The sequence below is a fragment of the Trematomus bernacchii genome, unplaced genomic scaffold (assembly GCF_902827165.1).
Source record: "Trematomus bernacchii unplaced genomic scaffold, fTreBer1.1, whole genome shotgun sequence".
In the NCBI taxonomy this organism is placed as follows: Eukaryota; Metazoa; Chordata; class Actinopteri; order Perciformes; family Nototheniidae; genus Trematomus; species Trematomus bernacchii.
The window spans coordinates 1,430,514-1,449,934 of record NW_022987714.1 but is presented as its reverse complement, the minus strand read 5'-3'; the positions used below and the strand labels follow the sequence as shown (position 1 = coordinate 1,449,934).

The following is a 19,421-nucleotide window of genomic DNA, read 5'->3' as shown; positions in this document are numbered from 1 at the left end:
ACAGCACAGTCAGAATCAGAATACCTTTATTAGTCCCACAGAGGGGAAATGTACGTGGTTACAGCAGAAAAAGAGCCACAGACAGCTTAATGTTACATATGTTACATGCATTAAAAAGTACTAAGTTATGATATAATAAAAAATGTAAAAGATATAATAAAATATAATAAAATAAAAAGTTACATCATTTTCAAAATGCACATCCTGTAACAGTTCTTAGGATTTAGCAGCCAGGTATATATAGCACAGTTTTAACGGCATATATATATATATATATATATATATATATATATATATATTGCACATGTAGCACATATTGCACATACTGTTGTTGGATGGTATTTAACAGCAGAAAGTTACACAATTTACAAAATACACATCTTGTAGTTGTAACAGTTCTAAGGATTTAGCAGCCAGGTATTCACACAGTTATTAATGGCATATATTGCACATATAGCACATATTGCACATAGTTTGTTGGTATTTAACAGAAAGGGCCGTGGTGTTATAGTCTGTGTTCTAAAGAAGAAGAAGAAGAAGTTATAGTCTGTGTTGTGGTGTGTGTGTCTGGTGCAGCGGGAGAGCAGCCTGTCGCTAAAGGAGCTGCACAGTGAGGACAGGGTGTCAGAGCATTTTAGTGAAAAAACACTGTCCCTCCCATCGAGTTAGGACTTTCCGAGTGGCCCTTGAAGGCAGCATAGGACTGCCACTCTGTCAGAAGTTCGCAGTGAAGTTCCCGGTTCCTCTGAGTCTCCACCAGGGGGCACAGCCCAGGGCAGGCAGGCTCACTCCAAATACTCCGCTCCTTCTCCTCGTACCATGAGCTGAATCTGTCCGGGACAGACCAGGGAAGATGGCGGCCACTGACCATTCCCGGTCCGAAGCTGCCAAACAGCGACGGCAGGATCAGCTGCAGCGATGGCTGGGCTCGGAGACGGATCGGACGCTATCGGAGAACCGGGAAACTTCGAGCGGTTCCGGGACGCGGCGGCCGAGAGTCCGGTTCGCCCAGGGAGCCGTGTTTATGGCCGCCTGCTCCGCCGGAGACCGGGAGGAGGTGGCGGTGCTACTCCGGCAGGGAGCTGACATCAACCACGCCAACATAGACGGGCTGACAGCGCTTCATCAGGTAGGAGCCTTAACGTTACTATATAACCGTTAACGACCGTTTAGATGTAGCTTCGTGTAAGAGTTAACCGTTAACGACCGTTTAGATTCAGCTGTTTATGAGTTTAACATTTGAGTTTGAGCTAACTGTTGCTCGCATAGCAACAACTTGTATCCGTTAATGATCCTCACAGCGAAGAAGCATTAACTTAACTTTAACTTTAGCTTAATTCATCGTGGAGTTAAGTTGGTTAGAGGTAAGGACGAACAGTTAATCTCAGGTATGTCTGTTCATTTTAACAGCTGTTATTATGGTGGCTTAAACTGAGCCCATCACTTTACCCTCTCTAGACTTGTTTTTAAAGTCCCAGCAGCAGCAGCAGCAGCACTTCTGGCCTGTGTGTTAGTGTGTGAGCCTGTTGGTAATATGCTGGGCCATACACACTGTTGTACCTAGTAAGTTATAGGCTTCTTTTTTCAAGCATACATAGTTGAGATGTAAGGATATCAGTGAGCAGCATTAAACTAAAGAAGACTGTATGATCTTTCTTAGAAATGAATGGCCCTGGTGGAGTCTCGTTTAAAATAGTAGGTCATATCCATCATCTGATCAACAGCTTTTTATTGTTTTTTTAAAGGAAGAAGTCGAAATGGAAGACTCCCAATATGAAAGGAGAATCTAAGGCAGGATCAAAGAGGGAATGTAAACTCTCAGTTTTTAATCTGAGTGTGAGGATTGTTGCATGTCCCAAATTGGCTGCACTTCTCCTGAGCATGTTCTAGTCTTAAAGCAGCTCAGCCTTTAATGTCCCTCCCTCCCCTTCACTTCAGTAATAACACAGAGGAGCCGTCTGGACAACATCACTGTCACACAAGCCTTCGTTGATGCAGTATTTCCTCTGCTTTTATGATGCCGCGTGTCATAAACGCAATGCTTGTCTCTTCACATTGATTTCACAGTCACATGGGTTTACGTGTGATATCCAAGCAACATGAAAGATGTTGTGCTTTTAATTTTCCTGCCCACTGGAGCTGAATTGTGGTTCAGCTGTGTGCTCGCAGTTACATCATTCTTACAGATGATTGGTGTTTTCCCCCTGATTTAGTCCAACTATGTGTATTTGATGAAGTAGCCTTCCCATGACCGGTTCAGATGAGTATGTGAGCATGTTTCTTCCTGGATGTTGGGTGAACATGCCCACTTTTGGTCGATCCACGTGTCTCGCAGTGTGGTCCCCTCCATCCTCTCATCCCCTGTTGCTCATCTTGCCTGGCAATCGGATTAAATTAGGCCAACACTCCAACTTTCCATCCTCTCCATCCAAAGCCTTTCTGTCTTCTCCACTATGCTTTCACTCTCTCTTGCCCCCAATCCTCCCTCTCTCTCTCTCTCTCTCTCTCTCTCTCTCTCTCTCTCTCTCTCTCTCTCTCGCTCTCTCTTTCTCTCTTTCTCTCTCTCTCTCTTTCTTTCTCTCTCTCTCTCTCCTCTCTCTCTCTCTCTCTCTCTCTCTCTTCTCTCTCTCTCTCTCTCTCTCTCTCTCTCCTCTCTCTCTCTCTCTCTCTCTCTCTCTCTCTCTCTCTCTCTCTCTCCTTCCCCTTGCCAATTCCCCTTGGTGGGGACTTTAGGGATTTCGGATGAAGAAATGGAAAACATTCCTCAAACTGCTGTTGTCAAAGGCGATTTCCACAATGAGTCACTTGATGACCCAGTGAAGGAGTCTGCTGGGAGGCAGTGTGTGCACCCTCGGGGGGCGCGAGAAGTGCCCTCTGTTCATTCATTCAGCTTGGAGCACCCACTTGTTCAGAGGGACCCCCCGCCCCCTGCTGCCACTGAACACTGCTTTTTGGCTCGCGAGCGTCTGGCTCTGCTTTGTATTACGAGCCCCACCTGGAGCTCTTAAAATTACCACTTTACATTTTTTTTTACAACCCAACCCATCTACCTGAGTAATTATCTTATATTATGAAGGAGGCTGGAGACTTGTAGCAGCTTTGTGATAAGTTGATTTAGCCCAAAAGCAAAGCCTCTTAGGTGGCTTAAGACGGCCTGATGGACACGGTCCTGTGTGACTACAGACACTTGCTGCTGTGAGGTCCTACAGAGGATCATGAATGTCTTCAAACGCTGTCAGGTTAGCGAGTGCAGTCTTGTTCTGAGCAGATGTCATCTCATCAGCTGTTAATGATATCTGACACAAAAGCACAGTACTTCTTTAGGTAATATTCCAGTGGGAAATGCAAAAAGGTTTGCTTGATTTATGAAATAACAGTAAGTGGTGTGCCTGCCTTTTTGTTTTACCATGAGTCCAGATTCATTTTAGCATCCCTATTTCTAGTACTAGACTCCTGGTACTAGGATGGGTTAAATGCAGAGGCCACATTTCACTGTGTGTGCTGTGTGCTCTGCATGTGTGACCATTAAAGAGGGTTTCATCCCTCCGATTCTATTCTATTCTATTGTAAGTTACACTCGGTTCATGCTGATTTATATCTGTTTTAGAGCGAGTGGTTTTTACTGCAAAATCCTCTTAGGTACTTTTAGCCTTGTTGGCAGCAGGACTCTAGGGATGGCAATGTTGGTGTGTCGGGGCACAAGATTGGTCAAGACTGAAATATCTCCACAAACATTTATTGGACTGTTATGACATTTTGTATGGACGTTTTATGGTTCTTAGATGACCCTATTGGTTTTGTGAGGTTGAACTATGTGGTACTGAGTGAGTGAAATATCTGTTGTTGTATGACAACTATTGGATGAATGGCAATGACATTTGGAGCAGATATCCAAGGGGGGAGGGGGGATTGGAGGATTTAAATGAATGGTGATCCAAACTTTTCGTTTTGTTTGTCCAATACTTTGGTTTATTAACAAATACCTGCAAAAATAATACAATTCCATTACAATCTCAGCTACACTTTGTGTTAAATACTTATTAGTAAATGTTAGCATGATAAGCTAAAATGGCGAACATTGTTAACATTATAGCTGCTTAACATCAGCATTGTCTCTGGGAACATGTTGGCATGTAAGCATTTAGCTCAGAGGGAAAATATTTACCACTGTTTGAATGTTTTCCTAGTACAACTTACTTTGATTCTGAGGCAGGGATCTACCTTGCTTCTTGTTTCAAGGTTCTCTCTTAGTTTTGAGAAATTCTTGTAATCTGTTTGTATTTAAAAGTGAAATAATCTTACCCCGCTGGCAGGTTTTATTACTTTTGTAAATAATGAGTTTAATAACCAGAGCTTTGCAGTATAAAAACAGTTCACTTGAAAAAGAGGCCTACACAGATTCCACCCTCAGATTATTTTTTTTCATTTAAAAAAAAGATCTATTGTATCATAATACCATGAGATCCTCATGAGATTCATCTTGGGACCTTTGTCACATTGGGATCTCGACTTAGCTTCAGGAAAATCAGCTAAATAGGTTCACTGTTTAACTCAGGCCACAAAATGACTGTTTTGGCAGGTACTTGAGGGCTTTTAGCAGCCCACTTAACAATAAGTCAATACAAGTAGACACAGTAGGCATTGTTTTAGCCCCAGTGCTTAAGATGATTTTAAAAGATTTTAAAGTGTGGGAAGTTTTGACTTTTTCAACTAACCAAAATAAACCGGGTCTAAGAGTACTGAACCTGGACTCTGACTGACATTCTGTCGGTTTCTGTTTTTTTACATGTGTGTAGCGGGGATTGTCACAATAACCAACTAACAATAAACACTAGGTTATCAATTCATCATGTGGTTGTGTGTCCTCTGGCAGGCCTGCATTGATGAAAATGCTGAGATGGTGCAGTTTCTGGTGGAGAGCGGGAGTGATGTCAACAGAGGGGACAATGAGGGCTGGACTCCTCTGCACGCTGCCGCCTCCTGCGGATTCATCCAGATCACCAAGTGAGTGTCGATGCATCACCATTCAACCTAAATCTGTGGGTTCAAATGTTATAGTTTTCATGGTTATTTAAAATACTGGAGGATAATGTATTAACAATGCTGATGAATTATTATTATTATATACATTATGTAATGTAAAATAATATGAATCATTTGTTTAACTTATAGTGTATAGTTTAACTTTTTCATCTCGACAATTTCTGTCTTTCTGTTTTTGAAGATACCTAATAGAGCACGGTGCTCAAGTCGGGGCGGTGAACAGTGAAGGAGAGCTTCCTCTGGACGTGGCCACGGAAGACGCCATGGAGAGACTTCTCAAAGGGGAAATCAAAAAGCAAGGTGAGGAATTGCTCACACATTAAAACTTCTACTAAAGCTTGGGTGAGCTCTGCCTTTTCTTTCCCTAAGTTCTGGCATTTCAGACTAACATTTAGATGACTTTCAGTGACAACTAAATATGTTGGGATGTTGTCATTATACCAATACATAGAGCATAGAGTATAGAGCACAGAGAGCATAGAGTCCGGCAGTGGCTCAGTCAGTAGGGGCTTGGACTGGGAGCCGTAGGGTCGCTGGTTCAAGTCCCCGACCAGACCTAAATATGGAGTGTGGACTTCTACTTGGAGAGGTCCCAGTTCACCTCCTGCCCTGCCGTGGTGCCCTTGAGCAAGGCACCGGACACCCCCCTTCCCCCCCACTCCCATTGCTCCCCGGGCGCTGTACAATAGCTGCCCACTGCTCCTAGTACTAGACTCCTTGTACTAGGATGGGTTAAAAGCAGAGGCCAAATTTCACTGTGTGTGCTGTGTGCTCTGCATGTGTGACCATTAAAGAGGGTTTCATCCCTCCCTATTCTTCTAGCCATTCCATTTTGGAACCAATAATTCACTATCTTGAGTAATTAAACCAATGAAACTGATGCGTTTTTGGAAAGTTAGTTGTACTGATTGGCAGAGGCTTTCTTTACGGTACTCTTTACATGATTATCAGATCATAATATACACATTTCCGCGTAAGGGAAGCTGCCTTGCAGATGATTAGGGGCTTATTTGGAATATTAGTCTTGATGGGAAAGAGGACAGTGTAAAAATAGCAGCGTGCAACATGCAAAAATGGTCCCTAGGCCAAAATTGAACTTGTGATGTTGTGGGTTTATGTGCTGTAACCATTCAGCTACCAAGGCCCTGCAGTGATGATGAGGTGCTTTTAGGTACTTAGCTGTGTAGTCCATGTGTCTTGGGTGGTTCTCAATAGCTTTGGCATTAGAAAAAGAAAAATATGAGCAGAATAAATTAGGAACTTGAACAAGGCTCAGTCTACTTGGAGTGAAAACTATTCAAAACTCTTCTCATAAATGGCCAAACCAAGCCCTGCTTTGCATTTTTGTCCTGTTTTACTAGCTGTCACCGTAAAAGCATACGTCTCGTAAGAGAAGACAAAAATAGGCATATAAATGAGGACAGAGTCAGTGTGTACTGGGTAAATGTTCTGTGACCTTCATAGTACTGAAGTGTACTGAGGCTCCAGGCGTATACACGCATTGCTGAGAGCACGTCACGGATGACAAATCTAATATAACATTTCATATTTTTTGTCTTTTTTCTGCAGTTTAGAGTTTTTAAAGGTCTAATTCTGATTTGTCTTTTTGTTGTGGCTGTACCTAATCAATCAAGCCAAACCTAATGTCAATAAAGCTGGACATGTCTACTGGCATTATTATTACCTCATTGCCATACATTTAAAAAATATAAAAAACATCGTGACTCATTGGATTTTAATTGTCTTTTTTTAATTAAATAGCATTGGTTCATCAATAACACTCATCAGTGCGTACCTCCCTTTGTGTGCGACAAGCATTATTTTTACTACATTTCCTCGTTCTGGAGTAATGTGAAATGTTTGGTTCACATGTGGCAGAAACAATTCTACGCAGCTACCACTGTATTCATATTCTACAAATAGTACAACTTACTAATAATAATAATAATAGTGTAGCCTAATCTTTATCTCCAAATATACAGACATACTGAGTTCTAACAGAATGAATAGAAATGCAAATGAATGTAATGAATGAAGCTTCTGACCTACTCTGAGGAGTGCTAGTGTGTGTATTCAAGTGCCACTGTTTTCCATGTGCCTATCACAGCAATAGACGTGGACCAGGCCAGAAAAGAGGAGGAGAGGGTCATGCTTCAGGACGCCATGGCCGTGCAGGCAGGAAGCGGGACCCTTACACCTCACCCCAACACCAAAGCGACCGCTCTGCACGTTGCTGCTGCCAAAGGCTACATCGAAGTTCTGAAGTAAGAATAAGTCTACTGAGAGCAATGACCGCTTGTTAGCTTTTGTCTTAATTTGGTATCACAGCTCTACCCTCCTAGATATACCTCATCTCCGCCCATCTTGTCTGTTTCCTCCCTTCCTCAGGGTGCTGTTAAAGTGTGATGTGGACGTGGACAGCAGGGACATCGACGGGTGGACGCCCCTGCATGCAGGATCTCACTGGGGGAAGGAGGAGGTGTGCTCCCTGCTGGCTGACAACATGTGCGATATGGGTGCCGTCAACAATGTGGTAAGACAAACAACCTTTCTTCTGTTCTATGAAATGAAGCCTTTATTAGCGCCATGACTGATGAAGCTCTGTGAATGTCCTTGTAGGGCCAAACACCTCTAGATGTTGCGCATGAGAACCTAGTGGACACTCTGGAGGAGCTGCAGAAGAAGCAGAATGCCGTGAGTCTGCCTTCACAACTATCTCACTCAGTTAGATAAACCTGATATGATTGATAGTTTTACAGCGGTGGATGTTCTCTGTGTTTATGTGTGTTTATATTCCTCTTCAGTTACGCAGCGAGAAAGAGAAACAGACTCCTGTTATTGAGACCAGCCAGCAAATCTCCATGGTACCACTCCGCACACGCAGGTCAGTGCCAGTCAGTGTGTTGGTGTGTGGGCATGTGTTTGTGTGTGTATGTGGGCACACGCTACGCTGTTCCTCAGCTGAATCCCAGTCATCCCAGTACCAGTAGTTTGCATGCAGATCTGATGTTAACAGTCCCAGCATTCCTCTGAAACGTGCTGCTTCTATCCACTGACATTAACACTGGATAGATGTAGCAGGCAGCGACTTTCTGTGTCCCAGTTCCATACTGAATACTAAATGTTACCGTTTTTTAAGATAGTGTGAACTCTTTTCGAAAAATAAGTTTTAATGTATACTTTAGTCCCTACAATGCAACAGAGGGAGAACAGTAATCGACTCTAAGTGATTACAACTAACAATTATAAACAATAATGAAAGGAAATGAAAGAATACAATTCAAATAAAACACAGCATAGTTAAGAAAAAATCAAAGGATAAAAAATACATATGTCGTTTTAAAGGAGCTTTTATACCTAGCTCTTATTTTTCTGAAATATATATAACGTCCTTTATCACAATATGTAATCTATCATTATACAGTGATGTCTGTCAGTTTTGTGGCAAATCCAGAAAGCTGTGTTAGGTTAAAATGATAAGACAATCTGTTTTGAGCTAATTCTGCAAATTGAATAGCTCACAAATGAAGATGCATATTGACATTGCTCCCTACCATTGAGTTTTGGAAATTGCATACTGGCAGCAGTTAGAACTTAAATCTCGTTACGAGGGATTTTCTTGTGTACTGAAAGCCAGAATTGCACACTTTACATAAGTACAAAACAAATACTTTAGTATAAAGTATGTGGTTGGGACACACATTTGTGTAGATGCTGTAGCTTGCCGTCTTACATATTAAAGAACGATTATACAATTGATTAGATAAAAAATGTTTAGTTTGAAGTTACCTCCTGCTAAATTGTGATCTAGCAATAATACGGCATAGCTACTCATAGCCTCACAGAAAGTGACCCACTGTTCCACCCACCGATGTGTTGATCGGCGCATGCTCGCTCTAATTGGCTGCACGTGGAATGACTGCCCTCACTGATCAGCTCCCTGCATGCCACCTGTTGTTCCACCCCACCTTGGCCCCGCCCCTGCAGGACTTCTATCTCTCGTATGAGCAGTAAGGAGAAGATCTATCTCCACGAGCGGGAGAAGCACCCCCCTCCGGCCCTGCAGAGCAGCCCAGCTGAGGACGAGGAGGAGGAAGGGCAGACGAGACAGAGCCAGCCTCAGAGCCAGGGGAAGGCCTCGAGCAGCTCCAGCTCGGAGGAGGAGAGCGAGTCGGAGAGCGACGCGGAGTCGGGTAGGAGAAGCTGCCGAGAAGTTGTCTTTCACAACTGATGTGTTTTTTTTATCTGGTGGGTTTTTGTGGTTCTGCTAGTGAGTTAATTATTTCCGACCTTTGCACGGTTGCAGAGAAAGCGAAGAACCGAGAGATCATAAACAACTTGAACAACAAACGCAATGCTTCCAGCAGCCTGCTTCCTACCTCCGTACCAACAAGTACTGCTCCAAGCCAAGTGAAAAAGGTAATATACAAAGACATTACATGGACAACATCAAAGCAAATGTTTTAGCTGCATGACAACAATACAGATGTTGACTTCTGCTGGCTGTGTAGCAGGACCCAGGCAAGCCCCCCGCCCCCGAGGTCCCGGGCTCCTGGAGAACGTCTCTGAGGAAGGCAGGTAGCTCGATGACTCTGGGCTCGGCTGGTCTGTCTGACACCAGCCAGGACCCCATCAGACCTGCAGAGAGTGTGCTGGGCATACCCCGCTCCGCCTCTAGCCCCCGCCTCAGCTCTGAGGCCGACACCAAGGTACGCACCACAGCCGGCGCTCACATGATTCACAGATTTAAACTCTAATGAAACCAGTTGTTGTCATATAAATCTAACGTGACTCCAAAAAAAGGCTTCTTTTACAGCTTCTGAGTCACATAAACTGATGAACTATTATCTTCCCCCTCGTTCTCAGGAGCCTAGGCTGGCTCGGGTGCCGCCCATCCCCACCCGGAGACTCTTCAGTATCCCAGACGCTAGCCCTGACAACTCCAACAGGTGAGCCGCTGCTCTCAAATGCTCCTTCTGCGCTTGTGAAAGCAGATTGTGTTTTTCTGAGTCACTGGTTGTGTGCCCCTGTCACCCTGTCTCCCTCTCAGCTGGCTAAGTCGTAGCTCCTCTTACACCCGGCGCCTTCATAGTCAATCAGGGAATGACCTCACTAGTTCCACCCCCTCTTTGCTTCACAGGTCAGTCATGCTGCTCCATGCTCCGTATTTGTTTGTTGTCATGTGTGTGTGGGATTTTGTTATTGCTGTGTCACCGCTTATAACATTCCCCCTGCAGTGACTAAACGTGTTATTTGTGTGTGTGGCTGTGGAAAAACGCCTTTCAGTTTTTAAGCGGCTTGTTGTGCTTCTAGCTCATCTTATGGAAAGAGACTGGATGACCCCACCATGACCTCAGCTAGCACCGGAACGAGCTCTGCTGGACTCGGCCGCCTCAATAGTGTCTTGACCCAAAGGTATTCCATTTGCTTTTTACATTTTCCTATTCATTTTTCTTTCTCTTGTGAAAGATCTAATAGTCACCTCTCATCTTTCCCCGTAAGACTTCCTCAGGAACAGACAGAAAAGAAGGATCAGTCTGCCGTCACCACCTCCAATTCTCGAAGCACGACCACGGGCGACCAGGAGGCCAAGCAGAGGCGCAAGTGAGTCAGGGGGAAGAGTGCGTTGATGCGCATGTGTGCCACCATCTTAACAATAGCGGTGGACAGAGCATCTGTGTTTACGGGTTGTCCATCCCTAAATCCCATACTAGTAATTATGAAATCTCAAGAGCACTTTGTACCAAATCTCTTCAGATTTGGTACAAACGTCCACTTGGAATCAAGAATGAATGTATTAGAAGTGGGTGCTAAAAGGTTGCGGTCATTGAGACATCACAACTACATTTTTGGCCATAACTCAATAATTAATTAGATAACTATGACGACTTTACACAGAAATTTGTCCTAAAACCCGGATATGAGTTAGCCCTTTTGCTAGCATTTTCGCTCTTCAGATTCAAGTCAAAAGGGTCTTTTAGAATGCAACTTTGTTTAGAAACCTGAATATCTTTGGTTAACACAAATTAAGAACACAAATGAAGGAGATTTTATATGTTACATAATACCCAATTGTGCATTTCTGGAAAGATCTCATTGGGATCATGTGATGCTAACTTTCAGTCTTTGCCCACACACATTTGTAATCCCTCCAGCACTTTAGGGCTAGTTTAAGTGATGACATTTTGGATAAACAGTGGATGTAAACTGCAAATTGAGTGTTCAGGAGGGGGGGGGGGGGGGGGGCACAACCACCAGGCAATAATTGTAGTTGTGGGCCTGAAGGTGCTGTGTTAAATCTAAAAGTGCTCTACCTGTGTAGATCATATCTGACGCCGGTGCGGGACGAGGAGGCCGAGGCCCAGAGGAAGGCTCGCTCCAGACACGCCCGGCAGTCCCGCCGCTCCACTCAGGTACACACAGTCTCCGCTCACATGTTCACTGCATGTTCCCAAAGTACTGTGTGTATGTAAGACAGTGATTTTTTTTACATCAAGGGGGTGACGCTAACAGACCTGCAGGAGGCAGAGAAGACGATGAAGACAGACAACAAAGGGAGAGAAAAGAAGGAGGAGGAAGAGAAGGAGGAAGAGAAGGAGAAAGAGAAGGAGAAAGAGAAGGACGCCAAAGCAAAGAAGGCAGAGGAGGGGGTGAGAGCCATATTTCAAAGTTATGGGTCTGTGTTGGCTGCTCTTATATAATGTAATGTGACATCATATAGCGGGGGATGCTGTGTTTACAGGAAGTGAGCTGGAGGTCTCGTATTGCCAGTCTGCAGAAGTCTGACCTGCTGGGCCTCACTCAGCCCGCCGGCACTCCGCGGCCTCAGACGGCCGACAGGAGAGGTACACATCACCACCTCCCTCTTCTCACAAAACACAGAGCTTGAAAATGTGGTTTGTTTGTTCGAACATTTAATTTGCTCTTCAACAACTGCTGTTTGGCTCTGTTCCAGATGTTGAGGCCAGCACAGGGGAGAGCGAGACGGAGCGATGGGCCAGGGAGCGCAGGGAGAGGAGGCAGGCTCGGGCCAGGAGGAAGGCGCAGAGGACCGGGGAGGTAAACACCGCTCACATCTTTTTATCTGGATTATTCATGGAGGAATTAAAAAAACAAAAAAACACTAGCAATGTTTTAACTAGATGTGAGTAACATGTGAGTAACATGTGAGTAACATGTGAGTAACATGCGTTATCGGTTTCATCTGCAGAGTGATGACAATGATCCCAGTGGGGAGGAAGAGTTCTCAGGCAGTGGGCTGGATCCACAGGTGTGTGTGTGTGTGTGTGTGTGTGTGTGTGTGTGTGTGTGTGTGTGTGTGTGTGTGTGTGTGTGTGTGTGTGTGTGTGTGTGTGTGTGTGTGTGTGTGTGTGTGTGTGTGTGTGTGTGTGTGTGTTGTGTGTGTGTGTGTGTGTGTGTGTGTGTGTGTGTGTGTGTGTGTGTGTGTGTGTGTGTGTGTGTGTGTGTGTGTGTGTGTGTGTGTGTGTGTGTGTGTGTGTGTGTGTGTGTGTGTGTGTGTGTGTGTGTGTGTGTGTGTGTGTGTGTGTGTGTGTGTGTGTGTGTGTGTGTGTGTGTGTGTGTGTGTGTGTGTGTGTGTGTGTGTGTGTGTGTGTGTGAAAACCTGTTACACCGGCCATAGCCTGTTTGTCTTCCAGTGTTATTTCACTAACGCATGACTAAATATGTTCGTCAATTACCTTTTCTTACCATGACTAAGGCGAGAGTAATGAGACGGCACTGACGTCATTAAACCGTTTCTGTGACAATATTGACATTCGATACTGAAAGTGAGCTACAATGTTGAGTCAACTTAGCGATAAGTCGATTGACAGAAAAACAACGCCAGTTTTTTTGATAAACAAATAACTGTCAAGTACATTTTCCTGCAAACAAACTCTCAACTATGGAGTTTTATTGATACTGAAATGATTCGTAACTTGCAGCCCTAGTTGAAATGTTGTTTAAAAAAACAAGACCTTTGCTTAAATCTCTCTTTATTTTACTTTTAAAGAAGAGATTAAATGGACTGTTTTACAGTGAGAGCACAACATGAGCTCATTCAGAAGGATTTGGAGTAAATGACTTGGATTAAATAGAATGACATCAGTGGCTGAGAGAAATAAACAAGGGGATATTTTGACTAGACAAGGTTTACATTTGACATAAATTCAACTTAAATAGTTTTTTGGACAAAGTTTAGACTGACGTTGACCCTGAACTGAACAATTATAACAATAACCTTGGACACAGGACTAAGAATGATAAAACTAACACTGCCTTCTCTGTTTACAGACAGACCAACACTTGAGTTCCAGGTATGAATGTAGCCTTCGACCTGTTTGATTTCTCCTCTTTCTTCATTCTGTCAGCGCAGTCTCAGTGATAGCAGTGTCTCTGACCTCTGACCTCTGCCCGTCTCCCCAGGTTTAACGACTGCACCCAGGGAGGAAGCTCTGACGCCAAGGATTTCAAGAAGGTCAGCAGACAGCACCCATATCGAAGTCAGGAACATTTGTTTCCCACGTTTGAACCAGTTATTTACTGCTGCGTGTGTTTGTGTGTGTCAGCTGTTTGAGGAGGTTTCCAGAGAAAACAGTCAGCTCCAGTCTCAGCTGCAGGACACCCAGAGGACCATCAGTCAGACCAGGTTGGACCTGGAGAAAGCCACGCAGGTGACCACCCCCCCAACAAGCACATACACTAACACACACACTCAGTTCAGGTGTCTGTCACTTGTATTGCTGTCTTTTAGTCCCAAATAATACTTTGAGGATGGAAACAAAACATCTATGTTTTTCAAAGAAATAATACATAAAATACAGATTTTTAAAGTTTCCCCCCTCCAAGTCCAAACATTTTTATCTTTCTTTCCAGATATGGACCAAGCGTACCGAGTACATGAAACCGATAGTCAGACTATTGCTGGCTTGATAGAATAAATAATTGAGAATATGATTTCCCATCCATCATCTTGCTCTTTATTCCTTTTTTTTAAATATACGTAAGGCGAAGGTTTCCCCATGTTCAATTGTAATCAAAACCTCTCGCAGAGTCATGCTGTAAAATTATTTAAATGCGCATAGTGCTATGTGAATCAACTTGAAGTAATACTAATACTACGTATAAAGATAAAATTAACAAAAAAAGCAAACGAGACATTCACATCTAAATGTTGCAGGTTGTAACTTATAATTTCGCAGGCTATCAAGTGATCTTGTTGTGGTGATGGTGTTAACGTGATAGACTGATGGTGTTAATGTGATTGATTTGTTGAATCCCACAGAGACAGGAGCGTCTGAGCGACTGTTCAGCCATGCTGGACCTGGAGAGAAAGGTAACGCATCCCTGCTGATGGTGTTCCTGTTGTTTTAGCTTCATCTGCCTCACTACGGCCACCACTGCTGTCTGTTGACGCTCTCTCCTCTCTCCTCTTCACTCCTTCACCTCTTTTCACTCACCTTCTTCCTCTCTACATCACTTCCTCTCTGGGCTCCCCCACTCTCCGTCACGTTGCCGTGGCGTCAGGACCGGAGGATGTTGGAGCGGCGAATGGCCGAGCTGGAGGAGGAGCTAAAGGTGAGCAGACGAGTGTTATCATGGCCGAACTCACTTTGCACGCTTCTGCTTGATCAGCCTGGCTGCAGTGTGCAGGCAGCAGTGATGTGGAGGTGGTGCACAGTTGTTGAATACACTCCTCCCTCCACCTGTTTTCAGGGAGGAGGGTAACTGTTTTCTGTTACATGTGATAAATGTGGTTGATTTTCACATTAATGGTTGTTTCTGTTTGTCTACCAAACTACCTGAAACCCATCTGATCTCTGCGCTCTCATAATTTCATCTCATAATTGTCTGATGTCTTCAGTAATAAAGAATGAATAGGTAAAGTCCTTCTATTTGAGGAAGAGTTCAACATTTTGGGAAATATGCCTATTTGTTGTCTTGATGAGAGTTAGATAAGACATGAGATTGATGTTGATCTTCTCATCTAAAGCAAAGCAAATACAAGTATTTCACAAAATGTCCAACTGTTTCTTTGTTATTTCATTACTTTCTCTCATTGTAGGATGCAAAACAAATAATGAATACAATACTCTTTTTTTAAAATGTGACTGAAAATGATAACTGTGATGTTACTGAAAATGATAACTGTGATGTTACTGAAAATGATAACTGTGATGTTACTGAAAATGATAACTGTGATGTTACTGAAAATGATAACTGTGATGTTACTGAAAATGATAACTGTGATTTGACTTATAGTTCTCTAGGCTTCACACATGACGTGTTTGCATTACACCGAACAAAACACAAAAAAAGATCACTGCCTTTAGGCCCCAGTCACACCGAGATGCGTCACTAGAAATGCGTCAAACAGCGAAACCAGTGTTTTCCAATGGTACACCCCCCCCCCCCTCCCCCCCCCCCCCATCTCCTGCACCGAGGGCCCTGTTGTTGAAGAGCTTTTTGGACCCAAATTAAAGTTTAAATATTCTCTTTTTTGCGTTAAGCTGCATTCACATGATAGTAAATGTTCTTCCTCACTCATCGCCAGGTATGGCACAGAGCCTTAGATGCGAGATAATTCTGTTTCTATGGCTACCTACCCTGCTTGCCTATGTCGCAGCCAATCAAATTAAGCGAAGAAAAAGCTTTATTACTTTACCACTTCCTTCCTCTTTTGATGTTGGGAGATGTAGAAAGAACAGTGGGACTATGGCAGATGCGGACAAAAGATTGATATTAGAAGTTTTTAAATAAATGTTACTGTATAATTCAAGGTTGTGTTTCCTCCTTATCTGATTGCACAGCAACGGCAAGAAGTCTGCTTTTGTAAAAAATTTCGCTCATAAATCTCTCCCGGTTGCTCCACAGGCGCAACACAGTTTTTCCGATGCGTTTTTGAAGCGGACTCGCTCGTCGCAATGCATCTCGTGTCATTAGAGCCTTATTGTATAGAGTTTGATGTCCTGCTATCTTTTAAGTGTATTAACAACAACTCAGTTAGAAACATGTATTGCTTTGAAAACTACCTATGATATTTAATCTTAAAATCCAATGTCTCATAATAAAGTCAAACCAAGCAGATCATTTCTCAGACTGTTTTAATGGAAACTTGTTTTTTTACCTCCAGGTTCTGGTCGACTTGAGAGCAGACAACCAGCGTCTTAAAGATGAAAATGGAGCACTGATCCGTGTCATCAGCAAACTCTCCAAATAAACGAAAAGAGAGACACGAAGAGCAGGGATCCCCCCCCCCTCCCCCCTCCATCCATCCATCCATCCATCCCTCCCTCCCTGCTTCCACACATTCCTCCCAGTGCCAAAGAGTGAGAGAAAGAGAGAGGGGGAGAGAAGCAGCAGAATGTCCTACGTACACGAACACCACAGCTTGACTTGGATTGTGAACAGCTGGAGTGGCTTTGGTGTGCCTTAGCGCCCGTTTGTCACAGGAAGACCTTTGGCATGAAGGCCTGTGGCCGAGCTCCCCCAACAGCAACATGAGACCCACAGCACACAGAACATCTACCACCGCTGTGCATCAGGGGAACATTAACGTGCACACACATTCCTATGCGTGCATCACATACTTCCTCCATGCACATTCCACGAGCGCGAAAGGCAGCTTGGTCCTTAAAGCTCCCACTGAGTATTTATTTTTTTGTGAACACACTCACGTCACACATTCACAAATTTACCCCAATCACAGTTCAAATCTGACGTGTTGTCAAGCAATGAAGGTTTTGAAGTTCTTTATAAAAAAAATAAAAAAAATTGGCTTGTCTTTGCATTCGGCACCGTCCTGACGACAAGGGGAAGTCCACAAAGCTCTGTTGGGTTGTTTTGTTTCCACATGCAAGTGTTTGAACCCACCTACCTCTCCACCTATGCACTTCCCCACATAGTTTTTTATTTTTGTGACCACAGACACACTCCATGCTCTTAAATAATGACCAGGTCAGTTGACCACAGCACTTTACACCCTGCGGAGCAATACAAGATTTGCCATGCTTTGCCCGTCCTCCAGACAGACAAACGTATGTCACAGCAGCACCCTCCCACTCAGTAAGTGGAGGGAGAAGTTACCGATAGCTGAAGGTCAAAGGTCATTGCACAATTATAAAGAATTGCTGTTCTGTCAAAGCCTATTATGCTATGAATGGTTTTAATTATTACCATTGTTAAAGATATTATTTTCATAGTTTTTCATTGTCAATTCCTCTCTTGCCAGGGAGCATGATTATGTATATTGTATGTGTATAAATATTAGTCTTGAATAATACCCCCCTTTGAAGTAAAATTCCATGTAGCCTTTCTTCACATGTTGGTTTTCTAATATATTGAATGGATGTCCGCACCCCAATAAAAAAAAGTGTTTGTAGCTACTGTCTGGTTATTATGTACATCGTGAGAATTTGTATCCATATTAGTATGAAGTATGAATGCTAGTTGGATTCCACACTTGGTGACATGTGAATGATGGAGTCATCAAATATCTCACTTTGAGATTAGTTTTCACCTGTTCTTTTGTTTTGTTTCTACCCAATTGTATCACTACTACTGCCTACAGTTGTTCTGTTTTCTAGAAGCCAGATGTTTTTCATCACTGGATACAAAAAAAGGAACGGTACAGCTGCAACACAGTGAGGAAACAGGGCAGCACGATGTATATACAGCATGTTTGGACTGTTCCATTAATCTATTGCTGCTCCCAGGTGGATACTACATCAGGAGTTGCTTGACTGACATGATAGATATGAGAGTGATTGCATGTGCTGTGGTAGACGTCTAGGTAGGAGCTGTGAAGGACCAGTTGTCCATTTGGACTGAAGTGTAGTTAAGATCCATCTGTTTGTCTCATCTGAGAGCAGGGAGATGGACCACTGTCCTGCAGGGTGGAAGAAATACTGACAACAGGCTGCACTCCTAATAAGGAAGGGCAGGCTGGCCGAGGCTCTCTGTAAATATCCCTCAGGTCTGAGAAAGACAGAGGAAGGGAGCTGGGGAGGAAGAGGGAAGCGGATGGATTGCAGCCTTATATGGACAAAGCTCTGCTTTTCCCAGGGTTTGTGGCTCTGACCCCCGGCACGATGCCAGATGCCACACAAACAGCTCCTCAGCGCCACCAAGTGGTGCAACTCATGCAGTGCTGAGGGTGAGCTAAGGCTGAAAGGAGATCTATATTGTTTGTTAGTTTTCATCTAGAAATACTTGTTGCTTGTGGGGCTCTCTTCAAAATGTGTTGTTAGTGTGTCTGTTAGGGGCCTTGGCAGGTTAACTTGGGCCCCACATCTATTAAAGTGTTAACTTGGCTTTTATCCTGTTTTTTTAAAGTATTACTTTGACATGTTTTGCCTTTATTTGATAGCTAAAGCAGAGAAATGACAGGAAATGAGGGGAAATAGAGAAATGACATGCAGAAAAGGCCCCCAGCTGGATGAAAACTCCGGATGTTGCATTCTGTGGTCGGCAACTTGACCTCGAAATGAACTATGTTGAAGAAAAAACACGTTTTAACTCTTGTTGTGGTGGTCGTGGGGCTGCGTAAATAACTTCCACCAAATGCCCCCATATGGACAGGGGCAGCACTGCCTGCAACCCCAATTATAGAGATAAAAATAGATCATTAATAATATGTATTTGTACAGCACTTAAGATAAAACAAGGTAAAAGCAAAACCAGTTATTTAAACTCTGAACAAGATTCCAAATTGTCCCAAATTATCATGAGGCTTGTTGGGACTGTAAAATAAGAGATAACAGCAAAAAAGGTAAAAAGGGAGTTTATAGAGCCTGGTGAGCAGAGTGGATGTGACATGATTTAGTTAGGAGAGAGTGACGTGGTGTTCTTGGAAGAGATAGGATAGAAATGTAAACACACTCAATGTGACCTGCAGAGTATTTTTACAGCCTCAGCCAAGCGGCCCTGCATGGTGTTTTAATTGTGAATATGTACGAATAAGGTGGCAGCCATTACAGCCTTAACTAAGACTAACACTGTACACCTGTAACTAAAGTTTATTATTTACTCTGTTTAGACCTTTTAGTTTAATTCATACACAGAGTGATACGTGCACTTGAGGTTTCATTTAAATCTAATGAGCCTGTTTATTAAGTGGTGATTACCAGTGGTGGAAAGTAACTACATTTACTCAAGTATTGTACTGATGGTACTATGAGGTGAGGTACTATTTTGACATATTTTTTCTACTTTACTTGAGTATTTCCATTGAATGCTACTTTATACTTATACCGGACTTTTTACTCCACTAGATTTATTTTAACACTCACAGTTAATTGTGCATAAACACATATATGCTTTTATGGTATATAATGCAGTACTGTACTACTAATCTGCACAGTATTTCAATTATCTAAACT

At 43.3% G+C, this 19,421-nt stretch overlaps 1 protein-coding gene across 7 annotated transcripts; it reads left to right on the top strand.

Moving 5' to 3' along the window:
• The first annotated feature begins 748 nt into the window (after positions 1-748).
• On the top strand, positions 749-17,422 carry zmp:0000001167 (protein phosphatase 1 regulatory subunit 12A). Of its 7 annotated transcripts, XM_034142095.1 has the most exons (26): positions 854-1,129; positions 4,874-5,004; positions 5,225-5,343; positions 7,151-7,307; positions 7,432-7,576; positions 7,663-7,737; positions 7,848-7,927; positions 9,031-9,236; positions 9,350-9,462; positions 9,555-9,752; positions 9,910-9,992; positions 10,094-10,183; positions 10,357-10,458; positions 10,546-10,647; positions 11,366-11,456; positions 11,541-11,693; positions 11,786-11,888; positions 11,999-12,102; positions 12,254-12,313; positions 13,336-13,358; positions 13,468-13,519; positions 13,611-13,715; positions 14,327-14,377; positions 14,569-14,619; positions 14,906-14,922; positions 16,175-17,422. In XM_034142095.1, exons 1-25 carry the CDS (start codon positions 854-856, stop codon positions 14,906-14,908), a joined length of 2,673 nt encoding a protein of 890 aa, XP_033997986.1. In that variant the 3' UTR covers positions 14,909-14,922; positions 16,175-17,422. The 7 variants fall into 7 exon arrangements, with proteins under 7 accessions (XP_033997983.1, XP_033997984.1, XP_033997982.1 ...); XM_034142092.1 differs by lacking the exon at positions 14,906-14,922 and having other exon boundaries at positions 749-1,129; positions 9,558-9,752; XM_034142093.1 differs by lacking the exon at positions 14,906-14,922 and having other exon boundaries at positions 750-1,129; positions 9,055-9,236.
• Positions 17,423-19,421: the final 1,999 nt, after the last annotated feature.

Coding starts and splice junctions, on each gene's coding strand:
- zmp:0000001167 (XM_034142091.1), top strand. CDS start 854: ATGGCGGCCACTGACCATTCCCGGTCCGAAGCTGCCAAACAGCGACGG. Junction 5,005..5,224: donor GGATTCATCCAGATCACCAA/GTGAGTGTCGAT, acceptor CTGTTTTTGAAG/ATACCTAATAGAGCACGGTG. Junction 13,359..13,467: donor GACCAACACTTGAGTTCCAG/GTATGAATGTAG, acceptor CCGTCTCCCCAG/GTTTAACGACTGCACCCAGG.